The sequence below is a fragment of the Uloborus diversus genome, chromosome 2, assembly GCF_026930045.1.
Source record: "Uloborus diversus isolate 005 chromosome 2, Udiv.v.3.1, whole genome shotgun sequence".
NCBI classification, from domain to species: domain Eukaryota; kingdom Metazoa; phylum Arthropoda; class Arachnida; order Araneae; family Uloboridae; genus Uloborus; species Uloborus diversus.
Genome location: NC_072732.1, coordinates 15,053,990 through 15,071,828, shown reverse-complemented (window position 1 = coordinate 15,071,828; position 17,839 = coordinate 15,053,990). Strand labels below are relative to the sequence as shown.

At 34.4% G+C, this 17,839-nt stretch overlaps 1 protein-coding gene across 1 annotated transcript in view; it reads right to left on the bottom strand.

The window, feature by feature from the left end:
- The window catches only part of LOC129217747 (twitchin-like), a 364,621-nt gene that overhangs the window by 85,188 nt on the left and 261,594 nt on the right, over window positions 1–17,839 (bottom strand). The window contains 12 exon segments of the mRNA XM_054852086.1: window positions 2,351–2,516; window positions 5,489–5,607; window positions 7,766–8,068; window positions 8,464–8,760; window positions 9,266–9,389; window positions 10,253–10,413; window positions 12,840–12,954; window positions 14,222–14,409; window positions 14,778–14,975; window positions 15,073–15,177; window positions 16,443–16,634; window positions 17,255–17,359. Coding sequence (XP_054708061.1) covers window positions 2,351–2,516; window positions 5,489–5,607; window positions 7,766–8,068; window positions 8,464–8,760; window positions 9,266–9,389; window positions 10,253–10,413; window positions 12,840–12,954; window positions 14,222–14,409; window positions 14,778–14,975; window positions 15,073–15,177; window positions 16,443–16,634; window positions 17,255–17,359 — 2,073 coding nt within the window.

Here is a 17,839-nt window from a genome sequence, read left to right as displayed (position 1 = left end):
CACTGTGAATTTTTCAATTAGATTAATAAATGAAGATTTAGAATTATATCGGTAGCTTAGCTATTGTACTTGTAAAAAATTAGGTTTATTACAGCAAGCATATTATTTGACTATTCCTCCAAATATTTGTTAAATAGCCAGAATTCTGTAGCAGAAGTGGTTGATGATACGGATTTTGCTATATCTTATCCTCATTCACATAATAACGTTAAAAAAAGTTTTCAACTATATTTTTTAGTATCCAAGACTAAAACAATACTCAAAACAAAACTGTTTGAATTATTTGGAGGCGTTGACGCACTCAAAGTCAAAAAAAAAAAAAAAAACTGCAGTGCTACATTTTTAAACTTTACATCAGTGCATCAAATGAGCCCAGCGCCACTTTTCCAGGTTTTCCTCTGGCTTTTAATCTTTACTAATAATAAAGCTGAAAGTCTGTCTGTCAGGATCTCTGTGACGCGCATAGCGCCTAGACCGTTCGGCCAATTTTCATGAAATTTGGCACAAAGTTAGTTTGTAGCATGGGGGTGTGCACCTCGAAGCGATTTCTCGAAAATTCGATTTTGTTCTTTTTCTATTCCAATTTTGAGAACAAAATTTTTATAAGATGAACGAGTAAATTACGAAATTATCATAACGTGGAACCTTAACATGGGCACAAGCCAATCGGCGAGAAAATTCACCATACATTATTTGTAAATATACAGGCGAACCAAAACACCTTTCAATTTTCTATTACGGGCAAAGCCGTGCGGGTACAACTAGTCTTTCATAAAATGCTTTACACGCCTTATTAAAGCGTATAGCAGACCAAGAAACCATATAAAGCAAAGAACGCAGCTGGGGGTTCCCATGACCGAAAAAAAAGGTCATCACCGAAAAAAAAGGACAGTTATCAGCAAACATTTTTTGGAAATGACGAAAATACGTCTCGGTGCATAACGGCAATGCCCCTGAAAAAAAAAATATAATGTTCATGATTTTCAACAGTAACGGCATTTTTAACCGACTTCAAAAAGGAGGCGGTTATCAGTTCATACCGTATGTATGTTTTTTTTTTTTTGCTTGTCCACTCACAGCGTCTCACCTAGTGAACCGATTTTGATGATTTTTTTTAATGGATAGGGGATGGCTCAACTTAGGTCCCGTTACTTTGTTTGACCATATTTGTTCTATAGAAAAAAAGTTATGGGCAAAAAACAGTAAATGTCATGCAATTTCTCTATTAAATAATTAAATAAAAAACCCATTGTTATAAAAGTTTGGTGCCATACAACACTAACATTAATAGTAATTGTAATGATAATTTTGAATGAAAGCTTCTCTGAAGCAAGCATCAAATTTTTTCATTGTCATTGAGGTTAAGTTTGCCTCAACTGTATAGTAGTATTTTTATCGTTATCATCTATGTAAATAACAGATGATCTGAGCTAAGTAAGGAGATACAGGTTTGCATCACAAGCAACTTGTATGCTGTGAAATGCAAATTAGTAAGGGAAAACGTAATATTTAAATGGTTATAATTAAATTAACGCACAAATAAATTCCAGAGATGAACAAAGACAAATTTTTAGTGCCAATCGCTTAAAGTTTAAGGCGTGTTTATATATATATATATATATATATATATATATATATATTATATATATATTATATATATATATATATATATATATATATATATATATTATATATATATTATATATATATATATATATATATATATATTATATATATATTATATATATATATATATATATATATATATATATATATTATATATATATTATATATATATATATATATATATATATATATATATATATATATATATATATATATATATATATATATATATATATATATATATATTAGTATGAAGCATTTTTATGAAAAAAATAAGGTGAAGTTTCGTGATAGTAGATAGTAACTTCTTACTATTTCTGAAATACATTTACACTAAAAAGAATGAAATAAAAAAAAATTTGAAAAAAAAAAATAGAACCGACTTCACAAAATTGCTCTAAAAAGTGAAAAAAATTTTTATTCTTTTAACACCATCGATAATACTTTTAAACATAATTTTTGAAGTTGGCGCAAAATGGCTGGAATAAAATCATTCACAGCCATAACTCAATGTTTCGTTTGTAACTTTGGATGATTTTCTTTAAAAAAAGGAACAAAGCATGGTTACACTGAATTTTACTTTTTGCTTTTGCGCCAACTTCAAAAATATGTTTAAAAGTATTATCGATGGTGTTTAAAGAATAAAATTATTTTTCACTTTTTACAGCAATTTTGTGAAGTCGGTTCTATATTTTTTTTTTAATTTTTTTTTTTTTTTACTTACCGACGACTGTTACTTTACAAGAAGCAGAATCAGAACCTTGTGAGTTTGCCAGTTTCAAAGTATAACGTCCGGAATCTTCTCTTTTGCTCTTGTGGTTAATTAAGACGACGAATTCATCACCAACCTCCATGGTTACGCGATCGTCTTGTCTGATCTCGTTTTGATTCTACGAATAAATATTCAAGGAAACATTTCAGTTTCTCTTCTTTTTTTTAAAAATATTAGATCAGCTACAGTGATCTCTCGATTATACGCGACCTCTGTTATACGCGTTTTTCACTTATGCGCGTTTTTCTCACGGGCCCGGCCAGCGATATAGGAAAACAATGATAACTCTTGTTCATTTATACGCGAAACCTAAAATGCACCTTTCACTTATGCGCGATAAAAATTTTTCTAGTTAAATCGCCTATTCACGCTTTGCTTATCGGAAGATTTGTACCCTTCTTGATGTCTCTTGGAATGCTTTCGCACACCTTTATTCCAAGGTTCAAAATGTTTCCAAGAACGCGTTTTTTTCGCGCAAGTGTGCGATTGGGGGTGCAGTTAGTCTTGTGATTGACGTCGAGAGGGGAGAACGGGTTACATGCGAAAAGGTCGACCTTCCTAAAAGTCGTGGTGAAGCGGAAAGCATTGACATAGCCTATCGAGGATCTTTTGTATCCTCACAGACTATGACACTGATCACGCGACAGTTTTTAGGTTTTGGGGGATTCGCTTACATACTGTACAGTGTATAAAAAATGACAAAACATGCAACTTCAAATTTTAAATTTTTATTAAATTACAATGCATAAATGGAAATTATGTGCGTATTTATTCATTAGTATCAGTAGTGTACTATTAGTATTACTATAACTGTTGATAACTTACCGTATTTAAGCTTAGTTTTGGGGTCTTTTACTTATGCGCGAATCTCACTTGTGCGCGAAAATTTCGTTGCCCCCTTTGGTCGCATATAAGCGAGAGGTCACTGTATTTATTTTTCGACAAAATTGAACCAATTTAAATTGAATCAAGAATAGTTTGGGAAATGATAGAAAATACTTTACGAATAATACAGGGTGTCTATAATTGTTGGACCCGATTTTTAAAAATTATATTTTCAAAAGTTCTCGACGGAATAAAATAATTAATGCGTAAAATTAAGGAGAAAAGTACCAAGTTTTTACTGTAAAAGGTGACAATTATCTCGACATGCTGGAAATTTGGTTATTTCCGCAACTGCTTGAGGGACAGTCCCGATCTTATCTTCCAACAAGATGGAGCACCTCCTCATTGGTCTTTGTCGGTTCGTAGTTACTTAAATAATGTGCTTCTACACAGATGGATAGGCTGTGCGGGTGACGATGATTTAACGTTATTCACATGGCCACCAAGATATCTGGACTTAACCCCATGCGATTTCTTTCTATGGGGTTACGTGAAAGACAGTGGTTTTGCACAGCCAAAGCCGAAAACGCTCCCAGAATTGAAACAACGCATTTCTGCAGCATTAACAGAGACATGTTAGAAAATGTTTGGAATGAACTAGATTATCGAAAGGACGTATGCCGTGTGACAAGAGGGTCACATATCGAACATTTATAAGATTAAAAAAAAAAAAAAAAAAACTTGGTACTTTTCTCCTTAATTTTACGCATTAATTATTTTATTCCGTCGAAAACTTTTGAAAATACGATTTTTTAAAATCGGGTCCATCAATTGTAGACCCCCTGTATTTTAAGGTAAATTTCATATTTTTATGTAACGACAGTTGACAGTACAATTTTCCATTTTATACTTAAATTCTGTCGTCATCTTTCATGCTAATGATGCAAAGAAATTATAATCTAGACTGCTGGGCTTCAGCTTAAAAGGTACTGAGTTGCTTTAAGAACCGAAACTTAAATAACTTTTAAGAAAAACGTTACAAGTGGAAGCTAATCAATTTTAAAAACATCAAGATTAAAGGATATTGGAAGAATAAGTTAAGTACTGTCCATCCACGGATTGCATTTTCAAACGTCCAGATGAGACGAATCTATCTGAATGAGGGGGAAAAGTAAAAATTTGATGCACGTATTCCGCTCATTTGAATGAGACCCTGCTTCTGCAAAAGCTGACATCGGTAAAAAAATAATAGATTCGTCCATTTCCGACTGTAAAACGGATGTTTGTCTTTCTGTACATCGGTAAAAAAAGTAAAAGATTCGTCCATTTCCGGCTGTAAAACGGATGTTTGTCTTTCTGTACATCGGTAAAAAAATAATAGATTCGTCCATTTCCGGCTGCAAAACGGATGTTTGTCTTTCTGTACATCGGTAAAAAAATAATAGATTCGTCCATTTCCGGCTGCAAAACGGATGTTTGTCTTTCTGTACATCGGTAAAAAAAATAATAGATTCGTCCATTTCCGGCTGTAAAACGGATGTTTGTCTTTCTGTACATCGGTAAAAAAAATAATAGATTCGTCCATTTCCGGCTGTAAAACGGATGTTTATACAATCCGTGGTCAAATAGGGGAATTTGGGGCAAAGTGAAATAGTTAAAATGATTGAGCTTTTTCAAAATGAACAAATTGGAAATTTGTTTTGAAAATTACAGTGCGAAAGAGAAAGAACATTCTATTTGATATTTGACAACATTGAAACAGTATTTTTTATTTTTGGCAGTAAATTTGCGCCTTTGAAAAAAGTGGAAAATTTTCACTTTTTTCTTTCATTGTGCAAAGTGAAAAATAAAATATTTTTCTAATGAAATAATTTTTTATTAAAATTTAAAAAATATTTTTCATCAAATGAATCAGTAAGTATAATGTTCAATGAATGAATGAAAAGATACTCAATAAATAAACAAAAAAATAAATGAATAAATTATTTAACATATGAAGAAAAATAAATAAGTGAGTCACTTCAATTAGCCCCACATCCCTCTACTTACTTTATTCCTTCAACTCAACAACCGCAATTAGATTCAGATGATGGTTATAAATTTAGCGTATTTTAAGAAGATAAACTTGAAGTTCGTTTCTAAGTTGCTTATAAGTGAAGCGTTCCTTTAATTAAGGAGTATTTAAAAGATAATATTATCAAGATAAGTGATATTTTTTAAAATAAATGACTTTCAATCCATCAAAAATGTGGCAAAAACACTTACGACTGTCCATGTTGCTTTAGGTGGTGGGCTACCGATGTATGGTACACGAATGGTAAATGGTTCACCAGCTGGAATAGTCAAATCCCTCATGGCAAAGCTTGTATCCATCTTCGGTGGACCTACGGTGTTTCCAAGTTCATTAAAACATCATTCTGGTTTTTTTTTTTTTTAAATGCAAATAAAATATTTCGTTAAAAAAAAAAAAAAAAAAAAAAAAAAAAAAAAAAAAAAAAGAAGAAGAAGAAGAAAAAAAATAATTTGAATTTTGACATCTTGAATTCAAATTATGTTTTTCGCAATCACGAGTGTGTGTATGTAGGCGTGTGTGTTTGTGTGTGGGGGTATGTGTGTTTGTGTGTAGGGGGTATATGTATGTGTGTAGGCATGTGTGTTTGTGTCTGTGTGCTGGCATAAGTGTGTGGGTAGTTGTGTGTATGAATGTGTGTGTGGGGGAGTATGTGTATATGTGTGTAGGCATATGTGTTTGTGTCTATGCGCAGGTATGAATGTGTGGGTAGTTGTGTGTATGTGTGTTTTTGTGTGTATGTATGCGTGTGTGTATATGTTTGTGTATGTGTGTGGTTGTGTGTGTGTATGTGTGTGGTTGTGTGTGTGTATGTGTGTGTGTGCGTGCGTGTGTGTAGTTGTGTATGTATGCGTGTAAGTGTAGGATATGGACGCAGCCTGGAGACAGCTTTCGCTATAGGAGCAGCATCGTGAGGAGCTGGTCGACGGTGATGGTGCGGAGGATGGTGGTGGGAAAATAAAATGATAGCACACCAAAAACAGTCAAATGAAAGCAATGAGCAATCGTGATTGCTCAAAAAAAAAAAAAAAAAAGAATTTTGCAAATCATTGAATTCTGTATTGTCTAATTTTTTGCAGCCCACGGGAAGAAATATTCACTTTTCTTTCAAGTTATTCAACAAATCATCAGCTATAAAACTCTGAAACTCAATTTTTAAAGAGCAACAAGAAGTTATTTCTAGAACTAAACGAGCTTACTTTTCCATGCACTAACAATAACTTTCATCAGCTAAATATTTCTGTAAGTTGGCTTTGGCTACAAATTATTTCAAATATTACTTTTTAGCATTTAAGGATGATTTCTAAACACAAAGTATTGATGTTTTATGTGAAAGGAAAACTATTTATCAACAAAAAAAATGATTCCAAATTAGTTCTCTCAAGCAGTTAGGTGTCCTGTTTTACAAAGTTGAATTTCTTACTGAATTGTAAAATAAAAACATTTTTCCTAATACAAATTTCGAGTGCGGACATGTGGAAAATTTAGACAAGAGCAATTTTTATCCAATAGAAAATAAGCTATATTTTTCAGCTTTTCTGTAAGAAAATGTCTTTAATATTTTCCATCACAAAAATTCACAAGAAATATTTTTAAAAATACGTCTGAATAAATTACTGACATCAGAAATAAAACAATGTGAAACTCTAATCTGTAAGCAAAAGATAAAGTGTATAAATTTGCATTATTTTCCCAGTCGAATATAAAAGATTAGTATTACACTTCACAGTGAAAATAAATGAAAATGCACTTCCAATGCTATCTTTCGCATTCATCTAAATTGTGTCAACGTTGCGTCTGAGCATTTCTGGAATTAGTAATTACTCTTTTCTATACCTGGAATCGAAAAACAAATGCATATATTTAGAATAATTAATTTTCTCGATTTTCTGCTTTAAAAGAAGTTCCAGTTGGCACCAATGCAAAAATTTTTTGAAGAAAAAAAACGTTCTTTAACTTAATCAAAAATCCTTTTGAGAGCATATACTGCGTTAATAATTCTTTCTAATAAAACTTCATAGAGCCAAATCAGCTTTCTAATTCAGATTACTGACCTGTCGTAAATTTTCTGTTGGTGTCATTGTTAAGTGTTTTTAGCTGTTCTACACTTAAAAGAAATTCATACCAGAAAACGAAATAATGAAATCAAGTGCCATGAGCAGGATCTTCCGAACGAAAAAAAAAAGTGGCTTGAATTAGTCTATTGGAACTACTGTCTGAAAAGTTTTCTGGGGGGTAGTGAACCACTTCCCCTAAACTCTACCCTATCTCAAAACTCTACTAATACTCCTTTCCTTAATATTTTCATTAATACTATTATTTTTATAACTATTTTAAGAATAATTTTTACATTCACTAAGCCGTAATCTTTTTTTTATTTTCAACTGATTCTTGAAAGTAGGCTAAAAAAAGTTGCATGAATAAAATACTTTGTCCCAACAGTACACTGTACAAAGAAACTTCACACTTACAAGGTGGCATCCTAGCCACAATTCCGTCGGAATTTGAACTCCAAGGTCCTTGCCCAGCAGCATTGCAAGCAGCTACTCTAAACTCGTATTCTTGATTTTCCTGAAGACCTGGCACACGGTAGGTCAAGTCTGGTATTGTTACATTTGTTGCTCTAACCCATTTGTTATCGCCAATCTTTCGCTTTTCAAGGACGTATCCTGTTATTGGGCTTCCACCATCGGTCCTGGGTTTTGTCCAAGACAGGGTGATTGAGTCTGTACTAGTTTCGACAGAATGTGGAATTCCTGGTGCACCAGGAGGATCTGCAAAAATAAGTATAAAAGTTATGTCTCAAAGTTATTAAGGGAGACGATACGCAGTTACAGTGCTGATTTCTAAATCTTTATATACGCCGAAACGAGTTAGATTTGACAATGTGTAAGAATTTTGAAAATTTCAAAAGTAGAAAACATATCGGATGACACTTAGAATATGCAGCCGACATATGAGAAATTGGTTGATGTTCATTCTAAGAGCTAATTTTCGAAAACCAAAATTCTGTTGCATTACCAACACATGGTAACGCACGATACATTTATGATATGCATATAAAGTATGAAAAGCAGTAAAATTTGTGGGAAAATGCAGAAAAATAAACATATTTAATGTTAAAGATGCAGTTAATTTTATGTGTAAATGTGCATGCAAATATGCTTACTGTAAGGCAGTTTTGCGTAGATGGGCTCCATGGTGCAGGGATCACTCGTCCCGTATAAGTTCTCAGCCATAACCCTAAACTCATACTGCTTGCCAACAATGAGATTGCGAACCCTGGTGGCAGTACCAGTAACAAAGCTGCTCACTCTGGACCAAATGCTCGTGCCTTTCTCCCGCTTCTCTACAATGTAGTTGCTCACTTCTGCACCACCATCATCCTTGGGTGGATTCCACTTCAGGGTCAAAGAGTCCCCTTCGACTTCTTCGGCGCGAAGATTCTCCGGAGGACCAGGACGATCTGTTTGGATAATGTTAAAAGAGTCACTATCTTTTTTTTTTTTTCCATATGACAATTTAGTCACTCGCACTCTGTATAGCTTTCAGCTAAATAGAGAGGGAGAAGAAACTTTTCAAGTTAAAAGTATCGAATTCTAGGGAATCGTAAGTAATTGCAATATTATAGTAGTTCAAGTATTAAGCATTAAAACGACATTCCTATTTGAGAAGGAGCAAAACAAAACGTTCATTAACAGCTCACCATTTGAGTACAAAAATAAATTTTCTTCTACTAGACACTTGAACTCCTTGTGTCCTTTAGGGCTTTTCCCAAAGCAAAAATATTTGTTTTCTTAATTTGAACAATAAAATTTCAGTATGAATAAAAGTAAAAGATTAGAAGGCCAAGCGATATCAACAGATCAACTCGACACCTTCAGCCGTTTAGATTAGCAAATAATAATTTATTATTTAATTTAAGCAAGTATTTCGAACCCTCTTTATTTATATGATGCAAAAACACTTACCTAAAACTGTCACTTTGCAGTAGCATGTGTCAAAACCGGAAATGTTTTTCAGGAATAGTTTGTACTGGCCGGAATCTGATCGTTTTGCGTTCGAAATACCAAGAACAGCATAGTCATCTCCCACCTAAAAACAAATTACTTTTTACGGGAGGAAGAAGATGTTGCGTCTAGATATGTAGCATGAGCAGTGAAAAGAATACGAATTTACATGAAAAATTTAACAATCAAAATTTGAATGTGAAATATATTTATTAAACTTTGCTAATGATACCTGCAAAATGGGTATTATAAGCTAAGTAAACCTACACTGACTCACTTATACCTGCTAGTTAGGTTCAGAGAAACTTTGTGACCGCTCACAATCAAATAGCTAAAAGTTTGAGTAATGTTCTGAATATTTACGTAACAAAATTTCAGAAATATTGACTTTTTCGTGCATTTTTTTGTTGATTTACAGTGTTTTATAAGTGCCTTAATGAGAAGAAACAAGAACAAACCTAGGAATTTTGTTCTTGTTCGTTTATGATGCAAAATTCTCGCTATTAATCATTTTGTTCAAGGCAAATTCTGCACAGCTACGTCTTTCACTTTACCAGAAATATTGCATCTCCAATTCCTACCACTCTCCAGCTTCTATGAAATAACTAAGTCTTTCGATATACATTGTATTGATCATTTTAATGATTCCAAAACCTTGGGAGTAGTTTCACCGATAGCAGTGAAATACAAAGGGAAATCGTAAGTATATGCTCATTGTAGCAACTTCAAGCTTTTCAGAATAGCGTATTCTATGTTAGCGTCAATTAAGGGGTTTGTCAATCAACTTTCTTTCTTGGGAGTAAAATTCAATATTTGGCTTTATAAATTATGTAGTTTCCATTACTTGCGCCAAAAAATAGAAGGATTCCTATTGGGAGTGAGATGTAGCAAATGCTAGTGAGAACGAGTGAAAGTAAAATTCATGATTTCGAGTTTAATCTCACTTACTTTGAAAAAGCATCTCGGATCCTTGTCATCGAGATCAATCTCATTCCTCGACCAGATGGCATTCGGTTTTGGAAACCCGGAAAATGGAGCCGTGAGACTGAATTCCTGTCCGGCTTTTACAGTGATGTCTTTCAGGGCACCAGCGTCAATTCTTGGTTTATCTGGAAGTGAAATATAAATTATTAGGCAGATTGTTAGTTCCGAAGGGTAGCCTTTAAATTACTAATAAATTAAGGAATGCATATTATGCAAAACCTCGAAAACTGATCAAGAGGCTTGTTTTTTATAGCCTCGAAACAGCTGTTTGCTGATTTTATTTAACTCTTTTTAATGCTTTTATTTGAACTGATGGTATGCACGTTGTCTTATTTTACGCAAGTTATTCGACTGCATTTTTACATACAGTATACTCCCGATTATCCGTGCTAATCACCGGGCGGCGTAGCACGGATAATCGAAAAACACGGATAATCCGAAAAATCATTTAAGGAATATGCAGGCTAACTATTTAAGGGGAAATTAGAAAAAAAAAATAAATAATATATATAGATACTAACACAGACCAGGAATTTTTCTTCGAAATTTTTTGCTTAAAAAAATCGGGAATACGTTTTTGTTCTCTTTGTTTGTTTAAATTGTTGCGTATGTCCGTACGAATTTTTCTTACTGCAATTATTCCTCCATAATCGTAACCTCTTTCACTCATGTAATCCAATAAATGTTCTGCAGATTGTAGAGCAGTAGAATGTGAAATTGTATTTTTTTCATGTTCTTCATCTTCGTTTTCGGTATCATCATTAGCGTTTGATTCAGTAACAAGTTCAATGATATTTTCATCAGTTAGACATTGAAATCCTGATTCACATTCGTCGCTTTTAAACCACTCTTCGACATTTTCAGCGTCAACTGATTCGAAACCTTCGATTTCTTTAACTTCCTCAATGATGTTATCGATATTATCGATAACATCATCGAAGCTTTAGAAAAGTGTGATTCCGAAATGATGCACGGATAATCCGCAAAACCGAGTAATCCGCACACGGATAATCAGGAGTATACTGTATTTAAATTAATGTTCCATGCGAAAAGATACAATTCTTTACTATTATGTCGTTGTTCTTTCTCATCGAAATAGTTCATATTTTAGACCTGCATGTGGTATTTATTAACATCTAGAATAGTGTGAGAAAATTTTATTTTTTAACGTTTACAATATAATAAAGCAATCTCAGGCTATTTTCTGGTTCTTTCTCTTAAGGGTAACGGCACCGATAACAGACAAGGGTCCAGTAACAGACAAGGGTTCATTAACAGACAAGGGTTCATTAACAGACAAGAGTCCAGTAACCGACAAGAGTACAGTAACAGACAAGAGTCCAGTAACAAACAAGAGTCCAGTAACAGACAAGGGTTCATTAACAGACAAGGGTCCAGTAACAGACAAGGGTCCAGTAACAGACAAGAGTCCAGTAACAGACAAGAGTCCAATAACAGACAAGAGTCCAAGACAAGGGTCCAGTAACAGACAAGGGTCCAGTAACAGACAAGAGTCCAGTAACAGACAAGAGTCCAGTAACAGACAGTCGTAAGTTTGGATTTAAATAATGAGAATTTTAGGCGGGTAAAACTGATGTTGCTGCTACCCACGAATACGGTACAACCACCTACTGTTATCAGAGTGAATTTTATGATCCAGTTGGCATTTACAAGGCAAAGGTGGAAGGTTCTGAACAGACACCACGAAGTCTGCGGGTGTTTCGTGTTCATTAGAATTTAATAAGGTTTTAGATCTAAAAATAAAGAACTTTTGCACATTTTGAGGAGAAAAGGGGAACTTCTGTCCATTACCCATCGTTTCCTCATCCTATCTGTTACTGGGTATTATCAGCAGTTTCGGTGTCTGTTACTGGGGTTCGGACCATTTTTCAAAATTGCTCAAATAAAAATAGAATTAACTAATTCAGAGGATCTAGAAGCAGCCAAACGTTAGATGAGACGTAGTTGCTTGAGAGAAAAATAGTTTTAAAAGTCTAAATACATTAAAAGGCTCAGAAAATTGAGTTGACCTGACAGCGATGTCTTGAACATGTCTGTTACTGGTGCCGTTACCATATTTCGGTTCTTTCTTCTCTTCATCAGTTTACGTTTTACTTTTTTATAAGGTTTGAACAATGAGTTCAAAGTTCTAGTGCATTTTACACCTTATTTATCATATTATAAGTCCAATTGGTCAACTATCGAGCATTAAATTGCATGCGTTAAAATGCATCATACGACACTAAGTGGAGTATCAAAAATTCTGCTCCAAGTTCTGTAGAGCTAGATGCTATGCATCAGTAACAAATGCTGTCTTTGAAGAAACATTAAGGCTATAACCCTTCTTTCTTAATTTTTTTTTTTTTTGCTGTAGAATAAAAAATGCGAATAATTTTTTAGTTCAAGCAGAAAGTTGAAATCTGAAAACAATGAACAAAAGACGCGTAAGAAAATACACGATAGATAATAGCTTTAAATAGGAACCCATCCATAAGAAAAAGAGGGAAGCAAAAGGAATTAATCGAAAACTCGAGAATGGTACTAATGTTACCTGGTTGGTCTTCAACTTTGACGAGGGCACACGGTTTGCTGGGCGGACTATCTCCAATATCGTTAACGGCTATCACTCTGAACTCGTACTCTTCACCTTCCGTAAGGTTCGGAACCTGAAAGGAGATGAGAGATAGTAATATTTCCTATGCAATAGGAAATGCTGAGCAAAAAATAAAGTGTGTAACATATTTATCTCGTTTATGAAACTTCAATTAGTGTTTTGCTTTTGATTCCACTGTTATTTTTCGTAACAAATAACAAGCAATATTGGAAGACAAAAAATTATGCTTCAGTGTATTAGGAGGTTTTGAAAGGTTGCAGTAAGTAGTATAGATTCATTTTTGCTTTAAATGTCTTAAAGATCTAATCCGTGTTATGCTCACCAGCTTCAGGGCTCGACTATTAATGTTTTAACTTTCGAATATTTCCATTGCTGCTGCTCTTGAGAAGGTCTAAGTTCAATTTGTTCGCAAGAGATGACAGGATATGGCTGTAAAGTTTCAATGATCTAGGTCTATGACATGATCTCTTAGACATGAAACACTTAAGAAACTATAACTCAACGTGGAACTCTACTATAGCAGTCGGCTGCACAGAAATAACGGACTTGCATTAACTGCTACAGCAGTCGAGAAAAATGAAACGTTTAAGGTACATAGATACGTGTTTTCAACTTATGCCAGGTCTAGGTATAAGTGCCAACATTCGATGTCCGGGATCCCAATATAACTCATAAAAGCACCTAAAACAGTTAAAATTGTTAGCAGTATTTACCACTACTGTCGTCAAGTCAAAGGCAGCAGCTTGAGTGGTCGCCACTCGTGTAGGAGATAGTTGAGCACAATGAGAAAGTTGTGTAGTCTGCTAGTACCGTTACTTCTAGGTGTTTTCTAAGATAGTCAGGTATCATTTTTATTCTAAAATTTGCTACACCAACTAATCTGGCTGGGAAATTCATTTCTAATGGAATTATCCTATAAGAAACCACAAGTATTTAAATTTAGGTACTAAATTGGAAAGACTTTCCCATTGACAGGTCTGGAATCAAGCCGCGATTATTATTTTAATATTATGGTATTGAATAGGAAGATCAGATTGCGGAACGTTAGAGCCTGTCTTAGCAAGAGCAACAGCAAACAAGGAGTTACCTACAGCATCTCAAGTATTAAATTCTGAGCATACATTTTATTCCTATCAATTTGTCGATTACAAGTTGTAAAAGTATCGTGAACCTGAGCCGTAAACCTTTACTTTACAAAGAAACTAAATAGTGGTCAATGTTGTAAATCAATTTTTCTGCAGTTGGTACATCACAATCACGTTTTCTCTCATTTGAAACTACAACAATCCTTAAAATATGTGTTGGATACATTTTCTCACCGTAAAAGTCGTGTCCGGATGAGGAACATTATTAATGATATCCCACTCCTTAGCACCCTTTGGCTTCTTTTCAATGAGATAGCCTTGAATTTTGCTTCCACCATCATGCAGAGGTTTGCTCCAGGAGAGAGTGACCGAATTCTTGGTCACTTTGTCCACTCGAGGCATGTCCGGAGCGCTCGGAGCAACTACAGGGAAAAAAAACAGACAGATCACGAAGCTGGACAGTAATTCGTAACATTTTACCACTAGTTCTTAAAATAAACAATGTTCAACACATTCATATTCAAATTCAGCGAAATCGCGTGAAGCGAAACAGCTTCTCCTCATTAACCAGTTTGCTTGTTGAGTGTGTCTGCTGGTAATGGCGTCAAGTCAGTTTGCGACAACAATCGTGTTTAAAAACAAAACCTTTCATCTCGTTTGAAGGAAAAAAATGTTGCACATGCTTTAGTTTCAAATTTCGAAATTCTACAGTAAATTAACTTGTATTAGGAGGCTTGAAGAAAAGATTGCTTCCAAAGCTCCATAAACGTACGAATTGTCTTTTACTTACACTTTTGCTCTTTGGCAGTAATTGGGTTAGACGGTTTACTGGGCTTCCCTGGTCCACCCTCATTGACAGCAGTGACTCTGAACTCGTAGGTCTTGCCCTCGTTGAGATTCGGCACATTGAATTCCGTGTGGGGAGTTGGGAAAGAATTTACCTTGTACCAATCAGGATTACCTCGCTCTCGCTTTTCAATTATGTAACCTGACAACAAACAAAAAATGTGGCTCAATGATAAGTGTCAAATATGTCACTATGAGGCAAGGAATATCACTACCAAAAACATTTCGAAATTTGATACCTGTAATAGGCTTTCCGCCATCGCTGGTCGGAGGCGTCCATGAAATGTTGGCAAAGTTTGGACCGAAATCTTTGACCTTTGGTTGTCCCGGTGCTTCTGGCGTATCTGGAAAGAAAGACCCACTATTTTAGCAATTGAATACAAGCAATGATTTTAAAACCAGGCCAATTATTTTTTCTTCAAGCACTACAATTGAACCGTGGGAAATAGTTGAGATTAAGGTGAACATTTGGTTACCACGTGGGCTCCATTATTTTATAGTATTATGGATATGAACTATCTTTAAAGACAATAAACAACATCTGCAGTAACTTTGCACATTACTTAAATATTCTAAAGGAAAAATGTAAGCTCTCCGTAATTATCTATCTTTTATTTAGAAACTTACCGTGGAAATTAATAGCAATCACGTTGACTTTATAAGTGCCGTTATAAAATGATTAAATGTATTCTTTGTGTCATACATAGTTATGATAGAGTGGCTAACATGATCATTCATCTCACTTGAAAACTTGTGATTTTGCAACATCATAAAATGGTTTTAAATAAGACATTCTTATCGCATTAACTAGCACTGATATTTCTGTGTGTTCATCTGGAAAAGAAAGAACTAATCATAATTATAACAGCACTTAAGATTTTCGAAAAGGAAAAATCACTAAAAAGGGAGCAACGCACATTTTTCCCTTTGGAAAAACAATTTCATTAAAAAAGAGTGTTTCGAACAGGTCCCCTCCCCAACAGGGGCGGATCCAGAAATTTTTGTAAGGGGGGTCAAGTTTCAGTGGCCAGCGTTATACCTCCAATATAAAAAAGTATCAATTAAGCGGGGTGCCCCCCCCCCAAGGAGGATGGGGGGCTCCTCATATGCTACAAACCCCCACTTTGAAGTGAGATCAAATTTCTTATACTTCTAAACTTCCCATCTCCCACCTCCCTCCCCTTTCATAAATTTTGTGCAACTTACGCCATCGATCATATTCCATTTAATTTTCAGTAAAAGTCATATTTCTTAAGGTAAAGAAGCTGGACAAGTTGTCGTAAACTTTGAATGTATTTCTCTTTTGAAAATGAACAAAAATCTCAAACGAGCCATAGCACAGTAACCGAATTCAGTCAATCCTTTGAAATATAACATGATGAGGAGAAATACCTTGCATATAGAACCAAGCAAAAAAAGGTTATCATTGATTTCATGTACTATTTTTTCAGATCTGAAAATTGAAATTTAGTAATAATCATAACAAATTTCATGCCACAGGGGAGGGGGGGGGGGGGTCGGCTGACCCTTTGACCCTCCCCTGAATCCGTCCCTGCTCCCCAAACCCCAATACCTTCATCGGGCCCAGTGCACCATCGCTGTTACTTACCAAACGGATTCTTGGCGTAAACGGGCTTTCCTTCCAATGGGTCGCTGACGCCATACATATTTTCAGCCCGAATTCTGAATCGGTATTGCTTCCCTTCTTCCAAATTCCTAACGATGCAGGTAGGGGTGGGGCAGAATGAAGTGACCGGCATCCAGCGCTCGACGCCCACCTCGCATTTCTCCACCTGGTATCCTGAAGAGAAATGAGTACCAATAAATGACCGGAAGAAAAACTGCTTATTGGTAACTGAGCAGTATTCAAATTGGAAAATCTAAAGTTGTATTACCACTTTACGTCCAAAAGAGGCATAGGAACGAAACAAAATATTTAATTTATTTTCTTACAATAATAAACAACAAAGGAATCAAATTATGGAAAAAATACAGTTTTGGAGCCAGAAAAAAATAGGCTCTTATACTTCAGTGTTTATAGCTATATTTCTTAACACTACTCCCAAGGAAAAAAAAAAACAATATTTTTAGATGCTGTATACGAATTAACTCTTTAATATATTGTTGAAAAATAATAAACACTTACGTATTCAAATTCACAACAAAGTATTTCACATATTTTTATATTTAGAATACTCTCTTTCTTCAGTCATATTTTATTTAAAAAAAAGGGGGGGGGGGGGTCTGAGTGAGAAACATTTTGCGTAGTTAGACATTTCTTCCAACAAGAAATTATGTATAATGAAAAAAAAAAGTTATAAAAATTCTTATACAAATATGACAATCGCATAGCTTAAACAAAGAAACACAAGCATGAAACGCTGGACTATTTAGTTTTACACAGAATATTAAATTGCTTACCGGTAATATCTGATCCTCCATCGTCATCAGGTTTCTTCCATTTCAGGGTGATAGAATTAGCGGTGACTTCTGGATATTCTATATTTTTAGGAGCACCAGGTTTATCTAAAATTAAGTTTAAAATGAAGTATTTATTATTGCTGAAAGATGTAAGAATATGCAACACAAAATACTGACATTTTGTGCACTAATTTTTAAAGTAACCAGATCATTTAGATCAGATCATACTTCTAAGAGGGCTATGTCAGTTAATGTTGGGCGTTGTCAAATGCTTCAAGTAAGTCATGAAAATAAGCATACAAATTATTATGTACAAGGTCATTTATAAGCAAAGTAGAAAAGCTTGTTGATCTAGGTGTAGTAATATATTATGAATCTATGTTTAATCAACAGCACGGCAAAACAAATAACAAAGACAATAGAATAATTAGATTTATCAATAGAACTATCTCGAATTATTCTAAAGAGTTTCTTCTGCATTTATTCAGAAGTTTGGTAAGACCTCATTTAGAATATGGTTTTCAGCATTGGTATCCTCATCTCAAGAAAAAAAATTCTTTCTAGAAAGAGTTCAAGGGAGGCCAG